At 46.4% G+C, this 27,393-nt stretch overlaps 1 protein-coding gene across 1 annotated transcript in view; it reads right to left on the bottom strand.

Moving 5' to 3' along the window:
* Window positions 1-26,886, bottom strand: part of LOC112069225 (hemicentin-2) — a 28,224-nt gene extending 1,338 nt beyond the window's left edge. The window contains exons 1-14 of the mRNA XM_070438456.1: window positions 26,716-26,886; window positions 25,914-26,186; window positions 25,506-25,823; window positions 19,580-19,843; window positions 17,690-17,938; window positions 17,021-17,344; window positions 16,526-16,768; window positions 10,765-10,877; window positions 5,390-5,617; window positions 4,650-4,810; window positions 3,174-3,292; window positions 1,591-1,615; window positions 962-1,125; window positions 144-410 (exon numbers count right to left, since the gene is read on the bottom strand). Of these exons, the coding sequence (XP_070294557.1) occupies window positions 144-410; window positions 962-1,125; window positions 1,591-1,615; window positions 3,174-3,292; window positions 4,650-4,810; window positions 5,390-5,617; window positions 10,765-10,877; window positions 16,526-16,768; window positions 17,021-17,344; window positions 17,690-17,938; window positions 19,580-19,843; window positions 25,506-25,823; window positions 25,914-26,186; window positions 26,716-26,776 (2,809 nt within the window). The 5' untranslated portion in view covers window positions 26,777-26,886. The remainder of the gene's footprint in view (window positions 1-143; window positions 411-961; window positions 1,126-1,590; window positions 1,616-3,173; window positions 3,293-4,649; window positions 4,811-5,389; window positions 5,618-10,764; window positions 10,878-16,525; window positions 16,769-17,020; window positions 17,345-17,689; window positions 17,939-19,579; window positions 19,844-25,505; window positions 25,824-25,913; window positions 26,187-26,715) is intronic.
* Between the last annotated feature and the right edge of the window lie 507 nt (window positions 26,887-27,393).

The following is a 27,393-nucleotide window of genomic DNA, read 5'->3' as shown; positions in this document are numbered from 1 at the left end:
GCAAAACACGTACATTTAGTAGTAGTCGTCACAAATAGAATTCATTATTATGAAGTATGGCCTGATGCATGTACTACAGCCATGCTCTGCCTTAAATTGTGCTAAGATAAAAAGCCAGCTTTATTTAGGCCAGGTTGACTCACTGTAAAGAATGAGGTTGAGTTTCTCCTCACACTGTCTGGGTGCAGTGAAGAAGACTCCATAGCAGATAGGCTCCTCGATCCAGTCGATCAGACTGTCCACCTTCCATTGGACAGCACGGTCCTGTTGGGTGTGTGCTGCTCCGATGGCTGACTCCCAGCCTAGGACACGCACCGGGCGAGAGGCCTCACAGCTGACAGACACAGGCTCCCCAAARCCCACCACCACCCTGGAGGGTTTCAGCTCCAGAGAGCATCCTTCACCTGACACTGAGACATGGACAATATCATCATCACTATCATCATCGTTACATTGTCTTCATCCGCATKATTTTCACTATCTTTTTCACTATCATCATGATCATCACGTAATCTAATTAGAAAGGTCTATTATTGCTGGCATATCCGCAACATTCATATTTGTTAAATAAAATCACATTTACAGWTACAAAGAATGTTGCTTGCAGTGATTTGATTGTGTGACTTTAGCAGGTGTTTATGATCTGTTTGTATCACTGTGGATATAAGATTGGGTGGGATGCAGGTTCCACTTTGCCATCATCTCTGGGTTGCACGTTTAATTTCAGTGGACAAAGCACAGGTAAATAATTCACACACTCATATATTCAATATTATAMAAGAGTATTTCGCCAAAGAGCTTTAAAACCACATATGACCGATTCTATTGCCAAACACGTCTTCAAACTACAAACTCGTCGATACAATGGGGGCCTCTACTGCAGATGTCCCATAACCCTTGACTCCACAGAGAATATATAAATCTTATGAATAATAAAATGTTGTCTCTTGCAACATCTTACCGGTGCAGAACATGCAAAAGGCTAGGATCCATTTTAGAAAGTTGTTTTCCATCTTTTTGCAGACTTTGCTGAGGTCCACTATGGTCGGAGTTGAAAGGCGAGTGGAATTCCGACTTGGTCCTGCTTGGCAACTCCAAAGTAAACTGTGATCACTAACAAAAGCCCTCCCTCACCAAACGAGGGCTCTCATACCGTAGTCTGTGTCTGACTGCAGGGCCCCGAGGGGGAGAAGAGGGGGCTAAGGACGTTTGACAGGCATCAAGGCCAGACCTCCTCAATGGCAACTCATTAGGCCTACATCCCACAGGGGAAATTCTTTCTTTAATAATTTATTTGTGGTTTAGTTAGAATCTGTATTTTCATGTTCAATGAGAGTTAATATAGCAGACCCATMATATATTTCAGCCCAAAATGTATTCCTACTCCTAGAATCACAGCCTAGATCTTTTGTAGTTCTGTTTGCTGTCATGTATTGTTACAGCAGCACAACCCCAAGCTATTCAGATGACATCCCTTTTCTGTTTTTATAAAATACCCATATAGAGTTCTATGACTTCAGAAGAGTACTACGGTTACAATTCTCAGTTCTTTAATCTGAAATTAAACCCCAATGACCCGTGTTAACTTACCTCAAACGAAACAGTTCCCGTGTGACTGTGGATTCATATACGTAGGTGGTTTGAGAGAACTCACAARGCAGTTCTACTCTCTTTTCTGCAGGCATGTTTGATTCCCATACGCACACTGCTTGGAGACCCCATGCTTTGTTAAGACTCAGCAGGTTGGATTGTTGGACTTGAGTTGTCCGGCATGTAGTGTGTAGGCCTCACACTGTGATCAGAATGTACCACCACTGCACAACAGCACCGGCCGTGACCAGGCTGCCAGAAACATTGCTCAGTAATTGGATGCTTATTGGGTGTATTTATAGAAGGCTCAGCTGCCAATCCTCAGTGTCTACAGTATGTCGACTCCATTTTGTGTTTCTACCCCGTGCCTTTGTTTGTTGTGGAAGTACACTACTGTACACTTGTTTCTGAAAATGATCATGTGTGTATAATATAAAATGTTTTTGCTCAAGGGCTAAATGTGCTGGCAAATTGCCCTTATAAGTCTACACTGCAGCCAGGTTGTTATAGCAACAGTCAGGCTGCACACACAAACTGTTTCTTGGCAAGGCAGAAGTCCCCTTCACCAGGATGAACCCGAGTGACACAAAAAGGACACACACTCAATTCTGAAAAAGGAAGTATTTATATGAGCCACTGTAGGCAGGATAACAGATGGACTTTCATGCTTCTCTTTAAATTGACCTTAGTTTGCACTGATTAGTATGGAGGTGTCAGTGTTACAGTGATGTATGAGAGAAAGGTTCCCAATGGCATACAAAAGACAGTAGAGGAACATGTCACAGTGAAAGACGGATTCTTTCAAAACTTTAACTCAATGAGCATAACTGGTTGATGTTTGACAGTGAATGCTGTGTATGTATGGTAAACATCACCTGCATTGTCGATGCAAAACTTTCAACCAATGTTGCAGCACCATTTCCAACTGTACCAATGCTATTCCAGCCCTGTGCACCTTACAAGCACCACTTCCAACTGTACCAATGCTATTCCAGCCCTGTGCACCTTACAAGCACTATTTCCAACTGTACCAATGCTATTCCAGCCCTGTGCACCTTACAAGCACCATTTCCAACTGTACCAATGCTATTCCAGCCCTGTGCACCTTACAAGTACCATTTCCAACTGTACCAATGCTATTCCAGCCCTGTGCACCTTACAAGCACCACTTCCAACTGTACCAATGCTATTCCAGCCCTGTGCACCTTACAAGCACTATTTCCAACTGTACCAATGCTATTCCAGCCCTGTGCACCTTACAAGCACCATTTCCAACTGTACCAATGCTATTCCAGCCCTGTGCACCTTACAAGCACRATTTCCAACTGTACCAATGCTATTCCAGCCCTGTGAAATTMTATTTATTTTACCAGGCAAGTCAGTTCAGAACAAATTCTTATTTTCAATGATGGCCAGGGGCAGAAGGACAGCTCAGGTCTCTTATACACATCTAGATGTGTATAAGAGACAGGTATAGCAACTTCTTAAAGGACCATGTGAGCCACCTATGGTGAGATATGATTGTGTAGCCTATTAAAATACCTGAGATAGATAAAACACATTAGTGGCCTTTCTCTCCTCACAGCCCTGAGACTGTGTCCCTGTGTCCATGGGGTTCATGTCGGTATGCATGTCCGCTTCCCTATGGTCGGGGTGGTCGCGAGAGTGCTCGGGGAGGTGTTTAGGGGTTTCGTTGGTGCTACTACGGTGGAGAGTCCAGACCAGGTCTCCACTGTGCGCATTCCCCCTGAATATGCCGATTTGGCTTTCGCCTTCTCCAAAAAGAAGGCGACTCAATTATCACCCCATCGACGGGGCGATTGCGCGATAAATCTCCTGGTAGACGTTGCACTTCCCAGGAGTCATGTGTATCCCCTCTCACAGGCGGAGATGGAGGCTATGGAAACATATGTCTCCGAATCCCTGCGTCAGGGGTACATTCAGTCATCCACTTCACCCGCCTCCTCGAGTTTCTTTTTTGTGAAGAAGAAGCAGGGAGGTCTGCGCACGTGTATTGACTATCGGGGTCTGAACCAGATCAATGTGAGGTATAGTTACCCGCTACCGCTCATAGCCACAGCGATGGAGTCAATGCACGGGGCGCGCTTCTTCACCAAACTAGATCTCAGGAGTGCTTACAACCTGGTGCGTATCCGGGAGGGAGACGAGTGGAAGACGGCTTTCAGTACCACCTCAGGGCACTATGAGTACCTCATCATGCCGTACAGGTTGATGAATGCGCTATCAGTCTTCCAGGCCTTTGTGGACGAGATTTTCAGGGACCTGCACGGGCAGGGTGTAGTGGGTATATATTGATGACATTCTGATATACTCCGCTACACGTGCCGAGCATGTGTCCCTGGTGCGCAGGGTGCTTGGTCTCCTGTTGGAGCATGACCTGTACGTCAAGGCTGAGAAGTGCCTGTTCTTCCAGCAGTCCGTCTCCTTCATAGGGTACCGCATTTCCACCTCAGGGGTGGAGATGGAGAGTAACCGCATTTCAGCCGTGCGTAATTGGCCGACTCCCACCACAGTGAAGGAGGTGCAGCGGTTCTTAGGGTTTGCCAACTACTACCGGAGGTTTATCCAGGGTTTTAGTCAGGTAGCGGCTCCCATTACCTCACTGCTGAAGGGGGGCCCGGTGCGTTTGCAGTGGACGGCTGAGGTGGACAGGGCTTTTGGTCACCTGAGGGCACTGTTTACCTCGGCTCCCGTGCTGGCCCATCCGGATCCCTCTTTGGCGTTCATAGTGGAGGTGGGCGCGTCCGAGGCTGGGATAGGAGCTGTGCTCTCTCAGCGCTCGAGTACGCCACCGAAGCTCTGCCCCTGTGCCTTCTTCTCGGCGGAGCGAAACTATGATGTGGGGGATCGGGAGCTGTTGGCTGTCGTCAAGGCTCTGAAGGAGTGGAGACATTGGCTTGAGGGGGCTAAACACCCTTTCCTTATCTGGACTGACCACCGCAATCTGGAGTACATCCGGGCAGCAAGGAGATTGAACCCTCGCCAGGCAAAGTGGGCCATGTTTTTCACCCGTTTTGTGTTTACCCTTTCCTACAGACCAGGCTCCCAGAATGTGAAGGCAGACACATTGCTCCGGCTGTATGACACTGTTTGAGCTGGACGCGTCCCGTCCAGTGTCCTGCTGGGCGTCTGTACGTCCTGTCTGCTGTTTGTGACCGGTTGATCTATTGGGCCCACACGTCACCCTCCTCTTGTCATCCTGGGATCGGTCAGACAGTGCGCTGTTTGAGCAGGAGGTACTGGTGGCCTACCTTGGCTAAGGCTCCTTGGCACCTGCCCAGAGGGAAGCTACACCCCTTACCCGTTCCACAACGGCTTTGGTTGCACCTATCGGTGGATTTTCTAACCGATCCCCCCCTCACAGGGTAACACCGCGATCCTGGTCGTTGTGGATCGGTTCTCTAAGTCCTGTCGTCTCCTCCCTCTGCTCGGTCTCCCTACGGCCCTACAGACTGCAGAGGCCTTGTTTACGCACGTCTTCCGGCACTACGGGGTGCCTGAGGATATAGTGTCTGATCGAGGTCCCCAATTCACGTCTAGGGTCTGGAAGGCGTTCATGGAACGTCTGGGGGTCTCGATCAGCCTTACTTCAGGGTTTCACCCCGAGAGTAATGGGCAGGTGGAGAGAGTAAACCAGGATGTGGGCAGGTTTCTGCGGTCCTATTGCCAGGACCGGCCGGGGGAGTGGGCAGCGTTCGTGCCCTGGGCTGAGATGGCACAGAACTCGCTCCGCCACTCCTCCACTAACCTATCTCCCTTCCAGTGCGTACTGGGGTACCAGCCGGTTCTGGCACTGTGGCATCAGAGTCAGACCGAGGCTCCTGCGGTGGACGACTGGTTCAGGCGCGCGGAGAAATGGGAAGCTGTCCGCGTTCACCTTCAAAGGGCCGTTCTGCGCCAAAAAGAGAATGCGGACCGCCACCGTAGTGAGGTCCCGGTGTTCGCACCGGGGGACCGAGTCTGGCTCTCGACCCGAAACCTGCCACTCCACCTGCCCTGCCGGAAGCTGGGTCCGCAGTTTGTGGGGCCATTTAAAGTCCTGAGGAGAGTGAATGAGGTTTGTTATAGGTTACAGCTTCCCCCCGATTACCGTATTAACCCCTCATTCCATGTGTCTCTCCTCAGGCCGGTGGTGGCTGGCCCGCTCCAGAAGTCTGAGGTGCGGGAGGTTCCTCCGCCCCCTCTGGACATCGAGGGGGCCCCGGCGTACTCCGTTCGCTCCATACTGGATTCGAGGCGTCGGGCGAGGGGCCTTCAGTATCTCGTGGAGTGGGAGGGGTACGGTCCGGAGGAGAGGTGCTGGGTTCCGGTCGAGGACGTGTTGGACCCTTTAATGCTGCAGGAGTTCCACCGTCTTCATCCGGATCGCCCTGCACCTCGCCCTCCGGGTCGACCCAGAGGTCGGTGTCGACGCGCAGCTGGAGCCGCGCGTCAAGGGGGGGTACTGTCACGACTTCCTCCGAAGTCGGTCCCTATCCTTGTCCAGGCGACGTTCGGCGGTTGACGTCACCGGTCTTCTAGCCATCGCCGATCCACCTTTCATTTTCCATTTGTTTTGTCATGGACACTGACAGATGTGAATCTGATGCAGCCGAAGAGCTACTGCCCCCTTACCCGGGAAAGCACAGAACAGCAGACAGGGACGTTGGACCATCGAAGAGGCGCAAATATGATGAGAACTACATTGATCTGGGGTTCACTTATATTGGGAGTAGTGCCTTTCTTCAGTCACAGTGTGTTATATGTGCAAAAGTACTATCTCACAACTTGATGAAACCTTCTGTCACGACTTCCTCCGAAGTCGGTCCCTCTCCTTGTTCGGGCGACGTTCGGCGGTCGACGTCACCGGTCTTCTAGCCATCGCCGATCCACCTTTCATTTTCCATTTGTTTTGTCATGGACACTGACAGATGTGAATCTGATGCAGCCGAAGAGCTACTGCCCCCTTACCCGGGAAAGCACKGAACAYCAGACAGGGACGTTGGACCATCGAAGAGGCGCAAATATGATGAGAACTACATTGATRTGGGGTTCACTTATATTGGGAGTAGTGCCTTTCTTCAGTCACAGTGTGTTATATGTGCAAAAGTACTATCTCACAACTTGATGAAACCTTCTGTCACGACTTCCTCCGAAGTCGGTCCCTKTCCTTGTRCAGGCGACGTTCGGCGGTTGACGTCACCGGTCTTCTAGCCATCGCCGATCCACCTTTCATTTTCCATTTGTTTTGTCTTGTCTTCCCACACACCTGGTTTCAATCCCATCAATTACATGTTGTGTATTTAACCCTCTGTTCCCCCCATGTCCTTGTCCGGTATTGTTTATTGTAAGTGCTTGTGCACGTTATGTCTGGTGCGCATCGGGTTATGTACCCATTTATTGATTGTTCTGTTTTCCGGTGGGTTTTTATTATTAAACTGCGCCGTTGGAAACATCGTTTTTTGCTCTCCTGCGTCTGACTTCTCTGCCGCCAGTACGCACCCCTTACATCTTCACTTTTGTGCAGACATTTAGATGAGCTCCCGAGTGGCTAGGACAGGCAAGCCCCATACTATTGTGGAGGACTTAATTCTTCCTGCTGCCGCGGATATGGCTGGGACAATGCTGGGGGAAAAGGCCAAAAAAACTATACAGTTTTTCTCATTAACCTGTGGTGAGTTATTCACAATTTTCAATGAACAAATAAGGTTTTATATGTAAGATGGTTAAATAAAGAGCAAAATTATTGATTATTATTAAATTATTATATGTGCCCTGGTCCTATAAGAGCTCTTTGTCACTTCCCACGAGCCGGGTTGTGACAAAAACTCACCCTCATTCTTATGTTTAATAAATGTATCATATAGTGTGTGTGGCAGACTTACAATGATGGTGCTAGAGTGGGGGGGGGGGAGTACGCAGTTGGAGGTTGAATGTTTGAAGGGGTACGGGACTATAAAAAGTTTGGGAACCACTGACTCAGAGCATCATAAATTGATCTCCAGGGAGCGCACACAATTCACAAAAGAAATACTGTAGTGTGGGGTATTCTCTAGGCCTATTTGGGCTATAAAAAGCCATAGGGCCTAATTTACATTTTGTGGCTACAAATGTAAGTTTAAAAAATATTTTAAAATATATAATTTACTTTCTGAAAAGGAAATTCTGATATTTGTGTTAAATAAACAATTATTTTTTAGAAATATTAAACACATTTTGCTCAATTATTTTTCAGTCATTTTCACAATACAACAATAAGTATCATCATAAAAAACGCAATATTTTAATGAAAACTCAAAGCAATATTATACAAAAGATMAATACAAATTAATTTCTGAACACAGGAGTATTGACATGAGAGGATTGTGAAACAAAAGATCTCCACAGAAGTTTGTGTAGACMACATTCTGTGGTGAAAGGGGGTCAAGGGAGATACTCTCTCTCCTAACAACCAGAGGACCAATARTGATAGAAAATCTACACTGACCATCCCTTTGTACAATATGAATTGTTCTCTTCTTCCCTATAAGCCCCCCCCCCCCCTTGCAATCTATTCTCCACATACTCTATGGGCCCTTAAATGTAGAGGCACTCATTTTTACAGACTTTATTAAATATACAGTTCTATATCACACTCTCATATTACATACACAAAAGGCTTTGAGTTTACATGAAGTAGCCTAAAACGTATGCATTTACATTGCAGTTACATACACTCATTGGCCAGTTTATTAGGTACACCCATCTAGTTCCGAGTCAGACCCACTTTGCCTCCAGAACAGCCTGAATTATTCGGGACATGGATTCTACAAGTAAAAAACGTTCCACAGGGATGTTGGTTCATGCTGACGCGATGGTATCACGCAGTTGCTGCAGTTTGGACGGTGGTGTCACCAGCCTGTACAGTCACCACCGTCACCAGCCTGTACTGTTGACACCAGGCAGGATGGGTCGTGGGCGCCCGTTTCTGAGATACTGGATCTGGTGTGCCATGCTCAAAGTCYTTTAGGTCACTCGTCTTGCCCATTCTAACGTTCAATCGAACATTAATTATATGCTTTGATGCCTGTCTGCCTGATTTATATAGCAAGCCACGGCCAGCTGACTGTCTGTAGGAGTGATCCATTTTRGTGAATTGGGTGGTGTACCTAATAAACTGTCCGGTGAGTGTATATGGGCACCTTGTAATTACAAAGTGTTACATACTTGTAACTGTATAACAAACCAGTATAACAGCTGTAAGTACTATGTAACAATGTAACTACCATGTAATTACAAAGGTTTTAGGCCACAATGTGAAGTGGGACCTAAAAAGTATTGACATTACTCTTGAGCTCCAGGCTTTCTCTTGACTCCTGCATTTGATAATAATGGCTTGATTCAATCTGCTTACAGGAAGAGGCAACCACACACCAACTGCCCCTTCCACACATTCAGAACTCACATGCAGTCAGGCATTACAGTGATGCAGTTAAAACACTGAACACTCCAGATGCAGTTRTGGATGAGTAGGAGCAGTGTAGAGTAGTAACAGAGTAGCTCTGACCCCCAAATGAGACATGAGCTCCCCTAAATGAGCTCACCGCTGGTTTAACCTGGTTCAGGTTCTTTCAATCACATTCATTCTCCACCTGTCTGCCTCTCTGATGTCTGTTTAGAGCTTTGCAACATTGTTTCAACTGGGCCCTCACATGAGCTTGGGACAGACAGCTGTAGTTGTGTCCCGTATTTCAGCCCCTTTTCAGGTGTCCAGACTTTTTTCTAAACGTAAATTTGTCAGCAAGACGCATCAATTAATTCAGGCTACAAGAGTGTAGGCTTCCTTACAATCACTGAATGTCATTACACTTTTTGGTGTTTTGTGACAGATGTCTCTTTCCCTTCAGGAAATGGCGGGTGCACTGTTTYGAAGCTGGAATTATTTTGTGYACAAAAGTGCACAGGTAACTTAATCATTTTTGAAGTGATTTGTTTGAGAATCAGAMGAAAGCATCATGACTGTTTGTGTTCATGCCACATTAAAAGGTAATACATGTTTACTGTTAAAATATATCTTTACTATTGGGCCCCCCCCCAATTTTCTTTTTTTTAGGAAGTCCTGCAAAAAAAATAAAGACCCCCTGAATGTCACGGAATAATTCACACTCTGGGGAAATAATACTTTTCACATGTAGGCTATATTAATTGGTTTCAGTGATCATTGTGCTCACAACCTAAATAAGTTATGTGCATATACTGTAGCACAGGAGGTTGGTAGCACCTTAATTGGGGAGGACGGGCTCGTGGTAATGGCTGGAGTGGAATTAGTGGAATGGTATCAAATACATCAAACATGGCTTCCATGTGTTTGATGCCATTCCATTCACGCCGTTCCAGCCATTATTATGAGCCGTCCTCCCCTCAGCAGCCTCCACTGTACTGCAGGTTCCACTCCAAGCTTCTTGTCACGAGCAAGACATCACATCCAGGCAAAGGGAACATTCTCACAATTTCAATCATGTGCTGCTCTTCAAGCAATTGCATAATGTGACAGCAATTACATTGTCATCAGACCAAACAAAAAAAAGATGTTCAAAATGACATAACAATTCCCTTGTTGGTGCTTATGCAATACAAACCAGTTTTTCCAAAACCAGTCATYTAAAAAATACATTTCAAATAAGCCAATTTCCAAAAAGGGATTTRACCTTGTCCATTCGCTGCTACTTCTTCTRGTCCTTCAGAGAAAACATCAGCTACACTTTGAATGTGTAGAATAGATCATAAAGCTCACTAAAAACAGAGGTTATTCTACCTCATCAGGTTCTTCAGTAGAAGGGYAAATAGAGGGACTGATCTGTACTTAAAKTCTTAGTGCTAAAGAGGAAAGGGAGTGCATATGAAGCATAGGGAGGTTGGAGGAGAGTCAGGAGACACTCCCAACTATCACAATCCAGACCGGCGTCTGCCAGCTGAATGAGTTGTGACCAGCCCCTCAACCACCTCAACCACTTGGTCTCTCACTTAGTCACTTAGTRTCTCAGCGGGGAAAGAGTGGCCCATCCCAATAAAGCTCGTTCTCTTAAAAGTTGATGTTTGGCTGAGACAGTTTAGTCATCGGGAGCGGAGGTGTCCCGGCGCCGTTCTGCGCTACGTTGCCGTTGGGCGTGCTGCTGAGCTTGGCCTTCTTCAGGCTGTAGCGGCCCATCTTGGTGTTTTTGTAGTAGATGGAGTAGATGAAGACGAAGATAACGAGATGACCACGACCATGAAGGCCACGAAGCCCGCTATGAGGGGCAGGTAGTCCTCTGTGAACAGAGAGACAAACAACAAACACCCATTAATCCATCACACTCTGTTAACGTTCTGGCGCGCACCTCAGACTGAACCATTTTCACCATCAAAGAGAAGTGTCAATACACTGATTTATCCTACTTCCTCCACAGGAAAGAATAAGCACGTATTAATTAACATAATATTACATGATCCACCAGTCAGAGTAGATCTACAACATACCTTAAGAGTGGGGACATTGCTCAACTTTAACCTTGAAATAGTCTTCTACAAGACAACAGTCAGTACTGAGCTAAACTGCCAAATACTCAACAACTTTACCCAACACTCTCAATGAATGATGGATGATGCTCAGTTCTACCTAGCCTCACCAGGTGCCCTTCCCAAGGAGTTGTTTCATGCCTGATTTTATATGTGCACAAAAATATCTGTCCCTCATCATCGAATCCAAGATGGCGTAGCAGTCGGACGTGTCTTTGTTTTGTCTGTCCCGTGTAAATAGTCTTCGTATTTTTCGTATACATTTCGCATATATTTTAATTTCACTTTCCATCTAGGACTGAATATACATTCCTACATTCGCCTCACCCAATGTGGTACGGACCTGCTATTTTTTTATACTTTAGAACCGTAACCCCAATCAGAAGCTAGCCAGATAACTAGCTACTAGCTAGTAGTCAGTTAGCCACTGCTGCGGTCTTCACCCTCAACTCGGACACAGTAGCTTCAATACCGGGCAATACCTGCCAGTCTGACAAGCGCGATATCAACCCAGAGCATATAGGACTGCTTTTTCTCTACCACATCACCGGATTCCTGACGCAAGCTCTGGCAATTACACCGTATCATCACAGCTAGCTAGCTGCAACCGAGTGGCTACTACTCGGCTAACACCTCTGTCCCGAAGCAAGCACCAGTTAGCCTTGAGCTAGCCTCGAGCTAGGCCCATCTGCCGGCTAGCTGAAGAGGTCTACCAGCGAATTCTTGGGCTACAATACCAGCTACAAGCTAATTTAGCCATTTTTTGCGCTGCTAGTAGCTTTTACCTTCTGCACAGACACCAGCCCTGTTATTAGCCTGGAATTACTCACCAATTTACCAGCATCGACTGTCTCTCGACAAAACGCCGGATTCCTGCCGTAATCCCTGAGCCCTGCTTCTGATCCTCACAGCTAGTTTGCGCTAGCGCAGCTAGCGCACTGCCACGAAGCTAGCACCAGTTAGCAAACACAATTCTACAATTCACAACCTCTCTTTCGCCATCGCCATCTGGCTTGGATTCTCTGTCGACACGACCACGTCTGAGCAGACCCCCTCCGTCTGAGCAGACCACCCCCGGGCTACTACTTTAAACGCGCGTGCTAGCTTAGTGGAGGCTCCCTGCTCCATTACGGCTGCCCCTGGACACTATGATCACTTGGCTACATAGCTGATGCATGCTTGACTGTCCATTAATTCACGGTACTCCATTCTGTTTATTTGTGTTTTATCTGTCGGCTCTGTGCTTTAACTCAGGATCTGTGTGTAGTTAATCCGACCCTCTTGCCTAGTCGTCGCCATTTTACCTGTTGTTGCTGTGTTAGACTAGCACCCTGTTATTGCTGCTGTTATCTTACCTGTTGTTTTAGCTAGCTCTCCCAATCAAGACCTGCAATCACTTTATGCCTTATTGTATGTCTCTCTCAAATATCAATATGCCTTGCATACTGTTGTTCAGGCTAGTTATCATTATCATTGTTTTGGTTTGCAATGGACCCTGTAGTTCCACTCTCCGTACCTCTGATACCTCCTTGGTCCCACCCCCCACACATGCGGTGACCTCACCCATTGAGACCAGCATGTCCAGAGATACAACTCTCTTATCATCACCCAGTGCCTGGGTTGCCTCCGCTGTACCCACGCCCACCATACCCCTGTCTGCACATTATGCCCAGAAATCTATTCTACCACGCCCATAAATCTGTCTCTTTTATTCTTTGTCCCCAACGCTCTAGGCGCAAGTTTTGATAGCCTTTAGCCGCACCCTCATTCTACTACTCCTCTGTTCCTCGGGTGATGTGGAGGTAAACCCAGGCCCTGCATGTCCCCAGTCACCCTCATTTGTTGACTTCTGTGATCGAAAAAGCCTTGGCCTCATGCATGTCAACATCAGAAGCCTCCTCCCTAAGTTTCTTACTCACCGCTTTAGCACACTCTGCCAACCCTGATGTCCTTGCCGGTCCGAATCCTGGCTTAGGAGGCCACCAAAAACTCTGAGATTTCCATACCCAATATAACACTTTCCGTCAGATAGAACTGCCAAAGGGGGAGGAGTTGCAATCTACTGCAGAGATAGCTGCAAGTTCTGTCATACTTTCCAGGTCTATGCCCAAACAGTTCGAACTTCTAATTTTAAAAATTAATCTCTCCAGAAATAAGTCTCTCACTGTTGCGCCTGCTACCGACCCCCCTCAGCTCCCAGCTGTGCCTGGACACCATCTGTGAATTGATCGCTCCCCATCTAGCTTCAGAGTTTGTTCTGTTAGGTGACCTAAACTGGGATATGCTTAACACCCCGGCAGTCCTACAATCCAAGCTTGATGCCCTCAATCTCACACAAATCATCAAGGAACCCACCAGGTACAACCCTAAATCCGTAAACATGGGCACCCTAATAGACATTATCCTGACCAACCTGCCCTCCAATACACCTCTGCTGTCTTCAATCAAGATCTCAGCGATCACTGCCTCATTGCCTGTATCCGCCACGGGTCCGCGGTCAAACGACCACCCCTCATCACTGTCAAACGCTCCTAAAACACTTCTGCGAGCAGGCCTTTCTAATCGACCTGGCCCGGGTACCCTGGAAGGATATTGACCTCATCCCGTCAGTTGAGGATGCCTGGTCATTCTTTAAATGTTACTTCCTCACCATATTAGACAAGCATGCTCCGTTCAAAAAATGCAGAACCAAGAACAGATATAGCCCTTGGTTCACTCCAGACCTGACTGCCTCGACCAGCACAAAAACATCCTGTGGCGAACTGCAATAGCATCGAAGAGCCCGCGATATGCAACTGTTCAGGGAAGTCAGGACCAAATACACGCAGTCAGTCAGGAAAGCAAAGGCCAGCTTTTTCAAGCAGAAATTTGCATCCTGTAGCTCTAACTCCAAAAAGTTCTGGATACTGTAAAGTCCATGGAGAACAAGAGCACCTCCTCCCAGCTGCCACTGCACTGAGGCTAGGTAACACGGTCACCACCGATAAATCCGTGATAATCGAAGACTTCAACAAGCATTTCTCAATGGCTGGCCATGCCTTCCTCCTGGCGACTCCAACCTTGGCCAACAGCCCCGCCCCCCGCTGCTACTCGCCCAAGCCTCCCCAGCTTCTCCTTTACCCAAATCCAGATAGCAGATGTTCTGAAAGAGCTGGAAAACCTGGACCCATACAAATCAGCTGGGCTTGACAATCTGGACCCCTATTTCTGAAACTGTCGCCGCCATTGTCGCACCCCCTATCACCAGCCTGTTCAACCTCTCCTTCGTATCTGAGATCCCCAAGGATTGGAAAGCTGCCGCGGTCATCCCCTCTTCAAAGGGGAGACACCCTGGACCCAAACTGTTACAGACCTATATCCATCCTGCCTGCCTATCTAAGGTCTTCGAAAGCCAAGTCACAACAGATCACTGACCATCTCGAATCCCACCGTACCTTCTCCGCTGTGCAATCCGGTTTCCGAGCCGGTCATGGGTGCACCTCAGCCACGCTCAAGGTACTAAACGATATCATAACCGCCATCGATAAAAGACATTACTGTGCAGCCGTCTTCATCGACCTGGCCAAGGCTTTCGACTCTGTCAATCACCATATTCTTATCGGCAGACTCAGTAGCCTCGGTTTTTCTAATGACTGCCTTGCCTGGTTCACCAACTACTTTGCAGACAGAGTTCAGTGTGTCAAATCGGAGGGCATGTTGTCGGTCCTCTGGCAGTCTCTATGGGGGTACCACAGGGTTCAATTCTCGGGCCGACTCTTTTCTCTGTATACATCAATGATGTTGCTCTTGCTGCGGGCGATTCCCTGATCCACCTCTACGCAGACGACACATTCTATATACTTCCGGCCCTTCCTTGGACACTGTGCTATCTAACCTCCAAACGAGCTTCAATGCCATACAACACTCCTTCCGTGGCTCCAACTGCTCTTAAACGCTAGTAAAACCAAATGCATGCTTTTCAACCGTTCGCTGCCTGCACCCGCACGCCCGACTAGCATCACCACCCTGGACGGTTCCGACCTAGAATATTGGACATCTATAAGTACTAGGTGTCTGGCTAGACTGCAAACTCTCCTTCCAGACTCATATCAAACATCTCCAATCCAAAATCAAAGCAAGAATCGGCTTTCTATTCCGCAACAAAGCCTCCTTCACTCACGCCGCCAAACTTACCCTGTAAAACTGACTATCCTACCGATCCTCGACTTCGGCGATGTCAATCTACAAAATAGCTTCCAATACTCTACTCAGCAAACTGGATGCAGTTTTATCACAGTCCATTCGTTTTGTTACTAAAGCACCTTATACGACCCACCACTGCGACCTGTATGCCCTAGTCGGCTGGCCCTCGCTACATGTTCGTCGTCAGACCCACTGGCTCCCAGGTCATCTACAAGGCTATGCTAGGTAAAGTGCCGCCTTATCTCAGTTCACTGGTCACGATGGCTACACCCACCCGCAACACGCGCTCCAGCAGGTGTATCTCACTGATCATCCCTAAAGCCAAAAACCTAATTTGGACGCTTTCCTTCCAGTTCTCTGCTGCCTGCGACTGGAACGAATTGCAAAAATCTCTGAAGTTGGAGACTTTTATCTCCCTCAACAACTTTAAAAATCTGCTATCCGAGCAGCTAACCGATCGCTGCAGCTGTACATAGTCCATCTGTAAACTACCACCCAATTTACCTACCTCACCCCCATACTGCTTTTATTTATTTACTTTTCTGCTCTTTGCACACCAGTATCTCTTCTTGCACATGATCATCTGATGATTTATCACTCCAGTGTTAATCTGCTAAATTGTAATTATTCGATTTATTGCCTACCTCATGCCTTTTGCACACATTGTATATAGATTCTCTTTTTTTTCTACCATGTTATTGACTTGTTTTATTGTTTACTCCATGGTGTAACTCTGTGTTGTCTGTTCACACTGCTATGCTTTATCTTGGCCAGGTCGCAGTTGCAAATGAGAACTTGTTTCAACTAGCCTACCTGGTAAATAAAGGTGAAATAAAAAATAAAATAAAATAAAAATAAAATCTCATGTTTTGGAGCTTTGGTTCAAACTCCCTCACACAACTGAGATGTACTACATGTATCTGACTACAGAATGTGGCAGGAGGAGAGCAGTTCAGAAACCAGTAACTAAGAGGTATTGGATTGGTCAACGGGTAAAGGACATATGAGAAAAACTGCATAGTTAAAAGCTATTAATACAATTTGTTCAGAGAACATTAATCAYTCAACCAAAGAATAGCAGACACAGAGAGAGAAAGGAGACCAGAGAGATGGGAGGAGGAAGCAGACCAGCAAGAAGAAAACGTTCTACAAGACGTTCATAAACAGTAAATAATGGGTTAATAAAGGGTTTAATACAGTTTAATAAAGGTTCCATTACCATTAAAAACCACCTCTACCACAATGAAGGTCGTCTCCACATCGTTGGTGGCGGTGCAGTTGTAGAGCCCGGCCTCAAAGACAGTCAGGTTGCCTCCCGCCTCACTGACATGCTTCGCTGGGTCATAGACCCACTTTATCCTGGGCTGTGGGTAACCCTCAGCCTCACACACTAACTCCTCAGGATAGCCCCTGAACACAGGTATCCTCACTGGCAGTCGAGATGCATTGATGCATGGCTTATCTTAGAGAGAGGGAGGGAGTATAAAYGCCGGTGGTGAAAATATGAAKACACATTTCTTGAATGAATTACTGCAGTGAAGGAAACAAACACAATTGTAWGTTTGATTATTTTCTTCTAACATTAAAAGACAGTGGAGTGAGACTTCACCGTAGAACATTACGCACTTACGGAATGTGCATAGAGCTAATATACTATCACACGTTATACAACGTTAGCATGGTTTGTATATATGAACAGTTCTCAGCAACTCACAGTGTACAGTAATGCTGAGAGGTTCTGATGTCACTGTATGCTGTGGTCCCTCTGGTCCCAGGTCCAGTTCTGCTCTACATCTATACTGAGCTCCATCATCWRRTCTARTGGGGCTGATCATCAGAGTATCTGACACATCCACTGGTGTCTTACTGACGTTACTGTAAGTTACATTATCTAAGGGTTCATTTCCTTTGTACCACTTCACAACCAGGTTCTGTAGAGGAGCGATGTTCTGTATGTCACACTGCAGCTGGTACTCTGTCCCCTCCACCATGGGACCAGAGTGTCTCAGAACAGAGATGGAAACGCTGTCTGGAGTCTCTGCGGAAGACAATTTTTAGACTTATTAGTGTTTGAAGACAAAAAACAACCTTTAAAAACAACTAGAAGTTAATACGAAACAGTAAAAAAGAGACAGTAAATATGTGTAAGAGCATATGGTGAACAATAATGGTGTAACGGTTCACCAAACCCCCTCGGTACGCATTGCGGTTTTGGGGTCACAGATTGGTTTTATTTCGGTAKAACAGGAACATGAAATGCCATTTCATATAATACAATATACAGTATAATATAGTATTCCAGCAAGATATAGAGGATACCCCTTACGGATAGAGACATTGTTCTTCTGACATAGAGAATGAGGAAGACAGCATCTTCACTTACTGTATACTGTGATGTGCAGAGGCTTACTGCATCTTCCAATCCCCTGAAAGGTTGCCTTACAACCAGGCCTTATGTCCCAGTCTAGGAGTTCCAYAACACTCCAGGTAGTGTCATTGACAACTTCTGGACCTGCTGTCCAGTAGATCTCTTCAACACTGGTTGTGTTGCTGCACGACACTGAGATTGGAGATCCATATTTCACCACCACACTCTCGGGGATCAGCTTGATAGGACATACCGGCTCTGCTCCTACAGAGTTAGGAGAAAAGAGAGATAATGAATTACATAATTTAAATAGCTGGTAATATCCAACAATAAATCACATCATATTTCAATGAGCAGCAGCAAAAAAGGAAAAGGGTGGTCAAATGTGACATACAGCTGAAAGCCGCCAGTGACTCATTAGACCAAAATACAGGAAAATGAGCCAGGAAGGATACACTTCCTTCACAAAAATTGCATCCCATTCTTTAGTGGAGCTTTTATGTCACTGTCCCTTCACCTAATAAGCTCCATCAATAATGTAACCCACTTCACAACTAAATAACATACTTCACATGAAGCACATCTCTACGTAACTTCATTGTAACTTCAACTAGTTAAACAATTATTTATTCAATGAACTGGGGTTTAGTGTGTGTGTGTGTGTGTGTCTGTGTGTGTGTGTGTGTGTGTGTGTTTGCGCACGCATTTCCATGGTTCTTTAACACTATTGCCGGATTAAGGAATATGACTAAAATACCTAGGAATACTATTTCTATACATGATGTTGACTCTCAGAATCAGAGAGCACAGAGCCAGGTTATGGCAAATAAGCCAATATCTACCTTTGTAGCCTCTTTCATCTCAACAATGTGCGTCTACTAGTGTGGTATTTTTTTCTCATCATATTTTAGAAGAAACAAAATAAAGTTGTCAGGCAATTTGTATGACGATGAGCACGTTAACATGTTCTACAGTGGACATCACCGATCACTTCSCGTTCAGTGCGCTACAAAAACTTACTTGATTCTGATCCATTCAACAGCGACAACAGTTCCAAAGTCAAKGCGAATGAAAAAAGCCGATTTAGGTACAAATCCTTCATTGCCTGAGCTCGTCAGAGGCTTTGTAAGCCGCCTGGATGTCTAGCGGCCCGTTATTTAGCAGCCTCTGAATATATCTATCTATTCGAGTGCTTTTCTCTAGTTCATTGGAAGTAGAAGCCGCGCGGCGCCGACTTTAACTTATTTAACGAAAGTGCAGCCAGCACAGCACATTCACCCTATCCCTCAACTCCACTCCCTCTTAAATATAATAGAAAACAACCCTCCCCCACAAGCACCAGGCCGTTTCTAAATGTGTTATTCAATTATGGGACGAGAAACCACATCAATAGCCTAGATAGGCTATACATAACGACATTTCAGAAAGCAGAGATTAATTTGGGAAAACAAAGCTGTAGCCATACTGGTTTTCTTTTCTCCAGTAAAATACTGGTTGAGCTCAGTTTTATTCCTGGTATTAAAGGGACAGTCCAGTAATATGTATTTCAATGCATGTTCCTCATGAAATTTGCTGTCACGAAATTGTGATAGTATCATATTATAATAAACTATCATATCCAAATGCGTCACTGAACAATGACATAATGTCCAGTAGGCATAAGCAAAGATGACAAATGCAACTGTGAATACAGCACATAGACGTAGACTATAGAACCATTTTTTTCTCTCATAGAGAGAGACATGGTAGATCTGAGCCAAGAGTGTCATTAGCCGACATTACCAATGTCCTGGACGCTTTGATGACAGAGGCTGATGAGGTGAGTGTCCCCCTTACTATGTAAAGCGCTTTGAGCATCCGGACAGGCAAAATCCAATAATTCATTATAATTGGTGAAGGTCTTACCTCTGACAGAGACTCTGGCTATTTTAAAGACCTTTCCCAGGGTATTACTGGCGTGGCATGTGTAGGTCCCAATGTTCTCCCCTGCGGCCTGCTTGATGGTCAGTAGGGACCCCCCATCATCATTCTTCAATTTCACGTTGGGGGCCCGGTGAAAAGTCCAGGAGTACTCTGGCCGGGGGTTCCCATTGGAGGAGCAATTCAGCCCAGTAGGGGAACCAAAATCAACTTCTGTGTCCCTCAGCTCCAGAATGTTCTGTGGTGGGACTGGAGGCGCGAGAGTCACATGAGCATAATAAGACCAAAATGCAACYGACACTGATATAGAAAATACAAATATGSACAGAAGACCTGGGTTCAAAGAYTATTTTACATTTTCATTAAAATACTTTGCATATTTGCTTGGGCCTGTCTGGATTGCTACATGGGTGGGGTTTGACTTTTGGGACTATTGCATTGATTGCCATTGCACAGATAAGCTCCATCTGTACGGTAGCCTTCCCTCTCTTCACGAGAAGAGGAGAGGTAGCAGGGATCGGACCAACACGCAGCGTAGCCAGTGCTTCAACATGTTTAATATGACAAATAAACGTTAACACTTACAAAACAAAATAACAAATGTGGCAAACTGATACAGTCTTTCTGGTGGCAGACAAAACACAAGACAGGAAACAACCACCCACAAAATCCCAACACAAAACAAGCCACCTATATATGATTCTCAATCAGGGACAACGATTGACACTGCCTCTGATTGAGAACCATATTAGGCGAACACAGAAACGACAAACTAGACACACAACATAGAATGCCCACCCAGCTCACGTCCTCACGTGACACCATCAAGCACAGCAAAAAAAATTCAAAGATGTTTATATACTATTTGTATTGTACCAAATGACGCTCAGGTAGCAGATACCCTGCAACAGTGCAGCTCAGGTTATGGGTTGTGTACTCAGCTATGCTGTAATATCTTGGGCATTCAATAAGTATAGTAACAGTATAAGGGGAAATGACAGAGACCTTTCAGCAGGCTGTTAAATTAACAGTACAATGAAGCCGAATGGAAAGGTAGGAGAGACAAAAACACATGCAAATTGCTGTTGTGATCGTTTGGAATTTTGGATTTGTTGGAACACACTAATATTCCGTACTTGGCTACGCAAAATACTACTGTCACGCCCTGACCATAGAGAGCTTTTTATTCTCTATGTTGGTTAGGTCGGGGTGTGACTAGGGTGGGTTATCTAGGTGAATATATATATATATATATATATATATATATATATATATATATTATATATTACACTTGCTTCAAAAAAATAAAGGGAACACTTAAAAACACAATGTAACTCCAAATCAATCACTCTTCTGTGAAATTTAAACTGTCCACTTTAGGAAGCAACACTGATTGACAATAAAAATTTCATGCTTGTGTGCAAATGGATAGACAAAAGGTGGAAATTATAGGCAATTAGCCAGGCACCCCCAATAAAGGAGTGATTCTGCAGGTGGTGACCACGCACACTTCTCAGTTCCTATGCTTCCTGGCTGATGTTTGGTCACTTTGAATGCTGGCGGTGCTTTCACTCTAGTGGTAGCATGAGACGGAGTCTACAACCCACACAAGTGGCTCAGGTAGTGCAGCTCATCCAGGATGGCACATCAATGCGGCGTTGGCAAGAAGGTTTGCTGTGTCTGTCAGCGTAGTGTCCAGAGCATGGGGCGCTACGCAGGAGGACAGGCCAGTACATCAGGAGACGTGGAGGAGGCCGTAGGAGGGCAACAACCCAGCACCAGGACCGCTACCTCCGCCTTTGAGCAGGAGGAGCACTACCAGAGCCTGCAAAATGACCTCCAGCAGGCCACAAATGTCATGTGTCAGCATATGGTCTCACAAGGGCCTCTGAGGATCTCATCTCGGTACTCTAATGGCAGTCAGGCTACCTCTGCGCGGCACATGGAGGGCTGTTGCAGAAATGCCACCCCACACCATGACTGACCCACCGCCAAACCGGTCATGCTGGAGGATGGTGCAGCAGCAGAACGTTCTCCACGGCGTCTCCAGACTCTGTCACGTCTGTCACATGTGCTCATGTGCTCAGTGTGAACCTGCTCTCATTGCTGAGAGGCACAGGGCGCCAGTTGTGAATTTGCTAATCTTGGTGTTTTCTGGAAAATGCCAAACGTCCTGCACGGTGTTGGCTGTAAGCACAACCCCCACCTGTGGACGTCGGGCCCTCATACCACCCTCATGGAGTCTGTTCTTGATGTTTGAGCAGACACATGCACATTGTGGCCTGCTGGAGGTCATTTTGCAGGGCTCTGGTAGTGCTCCTCCTTGCACAAAGGCGGAGGTAGCGGTCCTGGTGCTCGGTTGTTGCCTCCTACGGCCTCCTCCACCGTCTCCTGATGTTTACTGGCCTGTCTCCTGGTAGCGCCTCCATGCTCTGGACACTACGCTGACAGACACAGCAAAACCTTCTTGCCACAGCTCGCATTATGTGCATCCTGGATGTAGCGCACTACCTGAGCCACTTGTGTGGGTTGTAGACTCTGTCTCATGCTACCACTAGAGTGAAAGCACCGCCAGCATTCAAAAGTGACCAAAACATCAGCCAGGAAGCATAGGAACTGAGAAGTGGTCTGTGGTCACCACCTGCAGAATCACTCCTTTATTGGGGGTGTCTGGCTAATTACCTATAATTTCCACCTTTGTCTATTCCATTTGCACAACAGCATGTGAAATTTATTGTCAATCAGTGTTTGCTTCCTAAGTGGACAGTTTCATTTCACAGAAGTGTGATTGACTTGGATTACATTGTGCTGTTTAAGTGTTCCCTTATTTTTTTGAGCAGTATATTAATATATTATATATATATATATATATTATATATATCTATGTTGGCCTGGATGGTTCCCAATCAGAGGCAGCTGTTTCGTTGTCTCTGATTGGGGATCTCATATTTAGGCAGCCATTTCCTCATTGTGCTTTGTGGGATCTTGTTTTTGTGTAGTGCCTGTGAGCACTGCATTTTCTTCACGTATCGTTTGTTCGTTTATTGTTTTGTTTTGCTGTGAGTTTCCATATAGTAATAAAAAGATGTGGAACCCAGATCACGCTGCGCTTTGGTCCAGTTATTATGATGAGCGTGACAGAAGATCCCACCAACAAAGGACCAAGCAGCGTGCCCAGGAGGAGGAAGTATCCTGGACTTGGGAAGAGATTCTGGCAGGACAGGATCCCCTTCCGTGGAAGCAGACGCAGCGGTGAGGGAAGGACAGCGACGACGCCAGGGCTCGCGGCCACGACGCAAGCCCAAAAGACAGCCCGAATGTTTTTTTTGGGGGGGGGCACACGGAGTGGTCGGCGACGCTGAGGAGTGAACAGAAACTGTCAGTGAGTTGAGGGAGAATGTGGAGGAGAGAGAAATGAGAGAGTTTATGAATTGGTGGAGGATGCACGACATTGGCCCTAAGGAGCGTGTTATTGATTTAAAGCCACCTGAGTCGCTCTCCGTACTCATCCTGAGAAGTGTGTTAAAGTTCCGGTACAAGTGATGCCGGCTATACCACCAGTCTCCAGTACGCCTTCCCAGCCCAGTACGTCCTGTGCCAACTCCCCGTAACTCGTCCTGAGAAGTGTGTTAATGTTTCCGGTACAATTGATGCCGGCTATAACCAGGTCTCCAGTGCGCCTTCACAGCCCAGTACGTCCTGTGCCAACTCCCCGTAACTCGTCCTGGAGTGTGTTAATGTTTCCGTACAATTGATGCCGGCTATACGCACCAGGTCTCCAGTGCGCCTTCACAGCCCAGTACGTCCTGTGCCAACTCCTCGTACTCACCGTGTGAAGAGTGTCATCGTTCCGGTACAATGTGTGCTGGTTCTACGCACCGTGTCTCCAGTGCGCCTCCACAGCCCGGTACGTCCTGTTCCTGCTCCTCGCACTCTCCCTCAAGTGTGCCTTCCCAGTCAGGTACGTCCTGTACCTGCTCCTCGCACTCTCCTTGGAGTGCGTGACACCCAGTCCAGTACATCCTGTACCTGCACCTCGCACTCGCCCTGAGGTGCGTGTCACCAGCCCGGTGCGCACCACTGTACCGGCCCCACGCATCAGGCCTCCAGTGCGCCTCCAAAGTCCAGTACGTCCTGTGCATCCTCCACGCACTCTCCCTGAGGTGCGTGTCACCAGCCCGATGACACCTGTACCGGCCCCACGCATCAGGCCTCCAGTGCGCCTCCACAGTCCAGAGCTTCCGGCGACAGTTCCCAGTCCAGAGCTTCCGGCAACAGTTCCCAGTCCAGAGCTTCCGGCACAGTTCCGGTCCAGAGCTTCCGGCGACAGTTCCAGTCCAGAGCTCTCCGGCGACGTTTCACAGTCCGGAACCTCCGCGGCACGGTCCACAGTCCGGAACCTCCAACGACGGTCCACCGTCCTGAACTCCAACGACAGTCCACAGTCCGGAACCTCCAACGACGGTCCACGGTCCGAACCTCCAACGACGGTCCACAGTCCGGAACCTCCAACGACGGTCCACAGTCCGGAGCTTTCGGCGACGATCCTCGCACCAGAGCCGCCATTGAAGATGAAAGATCCGCGAGCGGAGTGGGTACTTCACCCGCACCGGAGCCGCCCCGACGGTAGATGCCCACCCGGACCCTCCCTATTGAGTCAGGTTTTGCCGGTCGGACGTCCGCACCTTTTGTGGGAGGTCACGCCCTGACCATAGAGAGCTTTTTATTCTCTATGTTGGTTAGGTCGGGGTGTGACTAGGGTGGGTTATCTAGGTGAATATATGTATATARATCTATGTTGGCCTGGTATGGTTCTCAATCAGAGGCATCTGTTTATCGTTGTCTCTGATTGGGGATCATATTTCGGCAGCCATTTCCTTATTGTGCTTTGTGGGATCTTGTTTTTGTGTAGTGCCTGTGAGGACTGCATTTTCTTCACGTATCGTGTGTTCGTTTATTGTTTTGTTTTGCTGTGAGTTTCACATAGTAATAAAAAGATGTGGACCCCAGATCACGCTGCGCTTTGGTCCAGGTATTATGATGAGCGTGACAGCTACACCACGCCCACAGACGTTAGTTTCTCCTCCGCAATAAGTCTTGATCTGACTACCTCCCCGACGATTTGAGGAACGCAAACATATTCTAACTATTCTGATTGGTCCCAGAAACCAATGGGTTGTGCCAGAGCCAGAACAACACATGGGTAAAGCATGTTTTGAAAATTGTTCATTGGCTTTGATACTCTGATTGGTTAGAGCTGATCCAATCGCTYATTACTTTGTTTGTAGAACACCCCTCATTTTGGCGTCACTACAAACGACTTCAACAATGGCCATTTTAGATTGAAGTTTGTAGCGAAGATAGAGCAGTGGAAGAATTCAGTTTGAGTTGTCAGGCAATCTGTCGCAGACAAAAATAATGGTTGCCTTCCCCTTTAAGATGAGCCACCACAAGCTGTCATCCAGGCAGAACTACAGTTCCCCTCAGTCAGCACTCCCCACATCCTGCCGCTAGTTGCAATGGGTGCAGCAACCAAGGACTTCACAGCTGTTTTGGCTGATGACAGTTTTGCCAATGATACAGACTACAGGCACTGCAGACTGACGTTAACATCAAACAAAAGGGTCAATGACATCACTTTAGGATCGTTTGAAGAATGTGAAATTAAATAGTCCCTTAGCCCTGTAAATGGTCCATTTAGTGCAGYGCTGTTCAATTCCGGTCCTGGAGYCCCAAAACACTTCCATTGTTGGTTTCTACCTGGTTGCACTCACCTGTAAATTGTCCCAGGTCTGAATTAGTCCCTTGTTAGAAGGAGAGAATGAAAACCAGAAGTGCTTCGGCACTCCAGGACCAACATTGAACAGCCCCGCAGTGCCACCAACCCCAAAAAGAAAACAAAAAGACTTACAGTAAACAGCAAAATGAAGAGTCTGTGATGACATGACAGAAGGTAGTGGTCCCAGGTRCAGCTCTGCCTCACACCTGTACTTTACTTCATCCTCAAATCTCCTGGGGGTGATGTTAAGGGTGGAGAACACATCCACTGGGTTCATCTTGGAGTCATTAAATGTTTGAATTTTTACAGTTTCATTCCCTTTGTACCATCTGACAACCAGGCTSCGTAAAGGAGCGACGTTCTGTATGTCACACTGCAGCTGGTACTCTGTCCCCTCCACCATGGGACCAGAGTGTCTCTGAGGAGAGACGGAGACGCTGTCTGGAGTCTCTAGAGACAAAATAGTTACATATAGTGAGAAAAAAATAATTGTTTTCACTGACAAAACTCACTGCAAGACGCAAAAGAAAAACAACTTACTGTATAGAATGACAGGGAACTTTTTCGAACACTGCTCTCCATCTTTTGATGTGAGGAAGCATTTAGGTTGTATTGTCCAGTCTGTCAAATTCTCCACATTCCAGATGACAAAGTTGACCTCTTCTAAACCTGTACCTRCTAATGTGGCCTCCCAGCCKATCCCCTCATGGTCTGTGGATGATGTGCTGCAGTTGACTGAGACTGAGTCTCCATATCTCAACACCAATCTMGGAGGGTTGAGKTCAATAYGACAGGCGGCATGTGTAGGCCCACCTACAGGTCAGACCACATGACAGAGACCATAATCAGCTAATTTGCATTCTCAAGCAGACATACTGTTTCTTTAAACATAAACGATCCCAAGTCTAGGCCTAGAATGCAGAATGGTAAACTAACAAGAGGTTAAAATMAGTTGCCTTTTTCAGAAGGCAGTTTCTAATCAGTAATTGAAATATAGGAAATACATTTTATAACGTATTATATTGGACAAAGACATAACCGTTAAGACAAAAAATMGACATTTTGTGTCATATGTCACATCATCTTTACTGTGAGCATACAGATTTTATTCGCTACTACATTGCCCTCTCCTGGTTATTCCAAAACGTGTTATTGGTTCTTAGTTTATCTCTCTGGCCACTATGAAATAAAATCCAGTTATTGTSGATTGTATTGCGAACCAAGGCYGCTATTGTTCTTATCCCTCTTAACTGGAATGTCAAATATTTTAGCGTTATCTGTGTTCCTATTCTGCTTGAAATTCTTAAATCTTTCAATAACGGTATAACAAAACTAACTTTACCTGCCATCCAGAGAAGTAACGGAAACCGAAGAAAAATCTGACTAAATATTATTTCACACATTTTATATTAAACTAATGTTTCATTCCCAGAAAGACGTAGAAAAATATAGGTATTCCTTGTGGTCAGTGTCTGATGTCCAAGTGTCCAGTCCCCACATGCACACAGCCAAACTCTTCAACAGGCGCAGCGGTCAGTTGTCTCACATTATATTTTGGCTCTGTATTGAATTACAAGAACAGGACCGGAAAATCGTGAGAAGTCACGTGCTCTTTACTGGAAGACCCCTTCGAACGATTTCAACCATCAAGCGCAAGAAACCATCAATATAAATTTAGGGWATTTCCATGGAACAGGACCCGGCACCTCGTTTTGGACTGTTTCATTCTGGAACCCATTTGCAAGGATGCGGTAGCTCTCTTGTATCATACATAATTCCCATTTTTTGCGATGTAAAAATTATAGTGAAAACAATCAGAGTTCATTCAAGTTGCCTGCTCTGTATTTATCCTGCCATCTAAAAAAGGGCCGGACAGGGTTTATGGTTTGCGCAACATTGTAGCGCCTATAGACCAACYRGTGGCCATTGTTGTGGTCAGAAACAGAATTGCGCCTGTATCTCTAATAGAACTAGAATGACATTCACTTTCTGTGATCTCTCTCCCTCTCTCTGCTCTGAT

The sequence above is a fragment of the Salvelinus sp. IW2-2015 genome, unplaced genomic scaffold (assembly GCF_002910315.2).
Source record: "Salvelinus sp. IW2-2015 unplaced genomic scaffold, ASM291031v2 Un_scaffold939, whole genome shotgun sequence".
Lineage (NCBI taxonomy): Eukaryota > Metazoa > Chordata > Actinopteri > Salmoniformes > Salmonidae > Salvelinus > Salvelinus sp. IW2-2015.
Note: the sequence above shows the minus strand (reverse complement) of the source record. Positions and strands in the feature narration are given on the sequence as shown.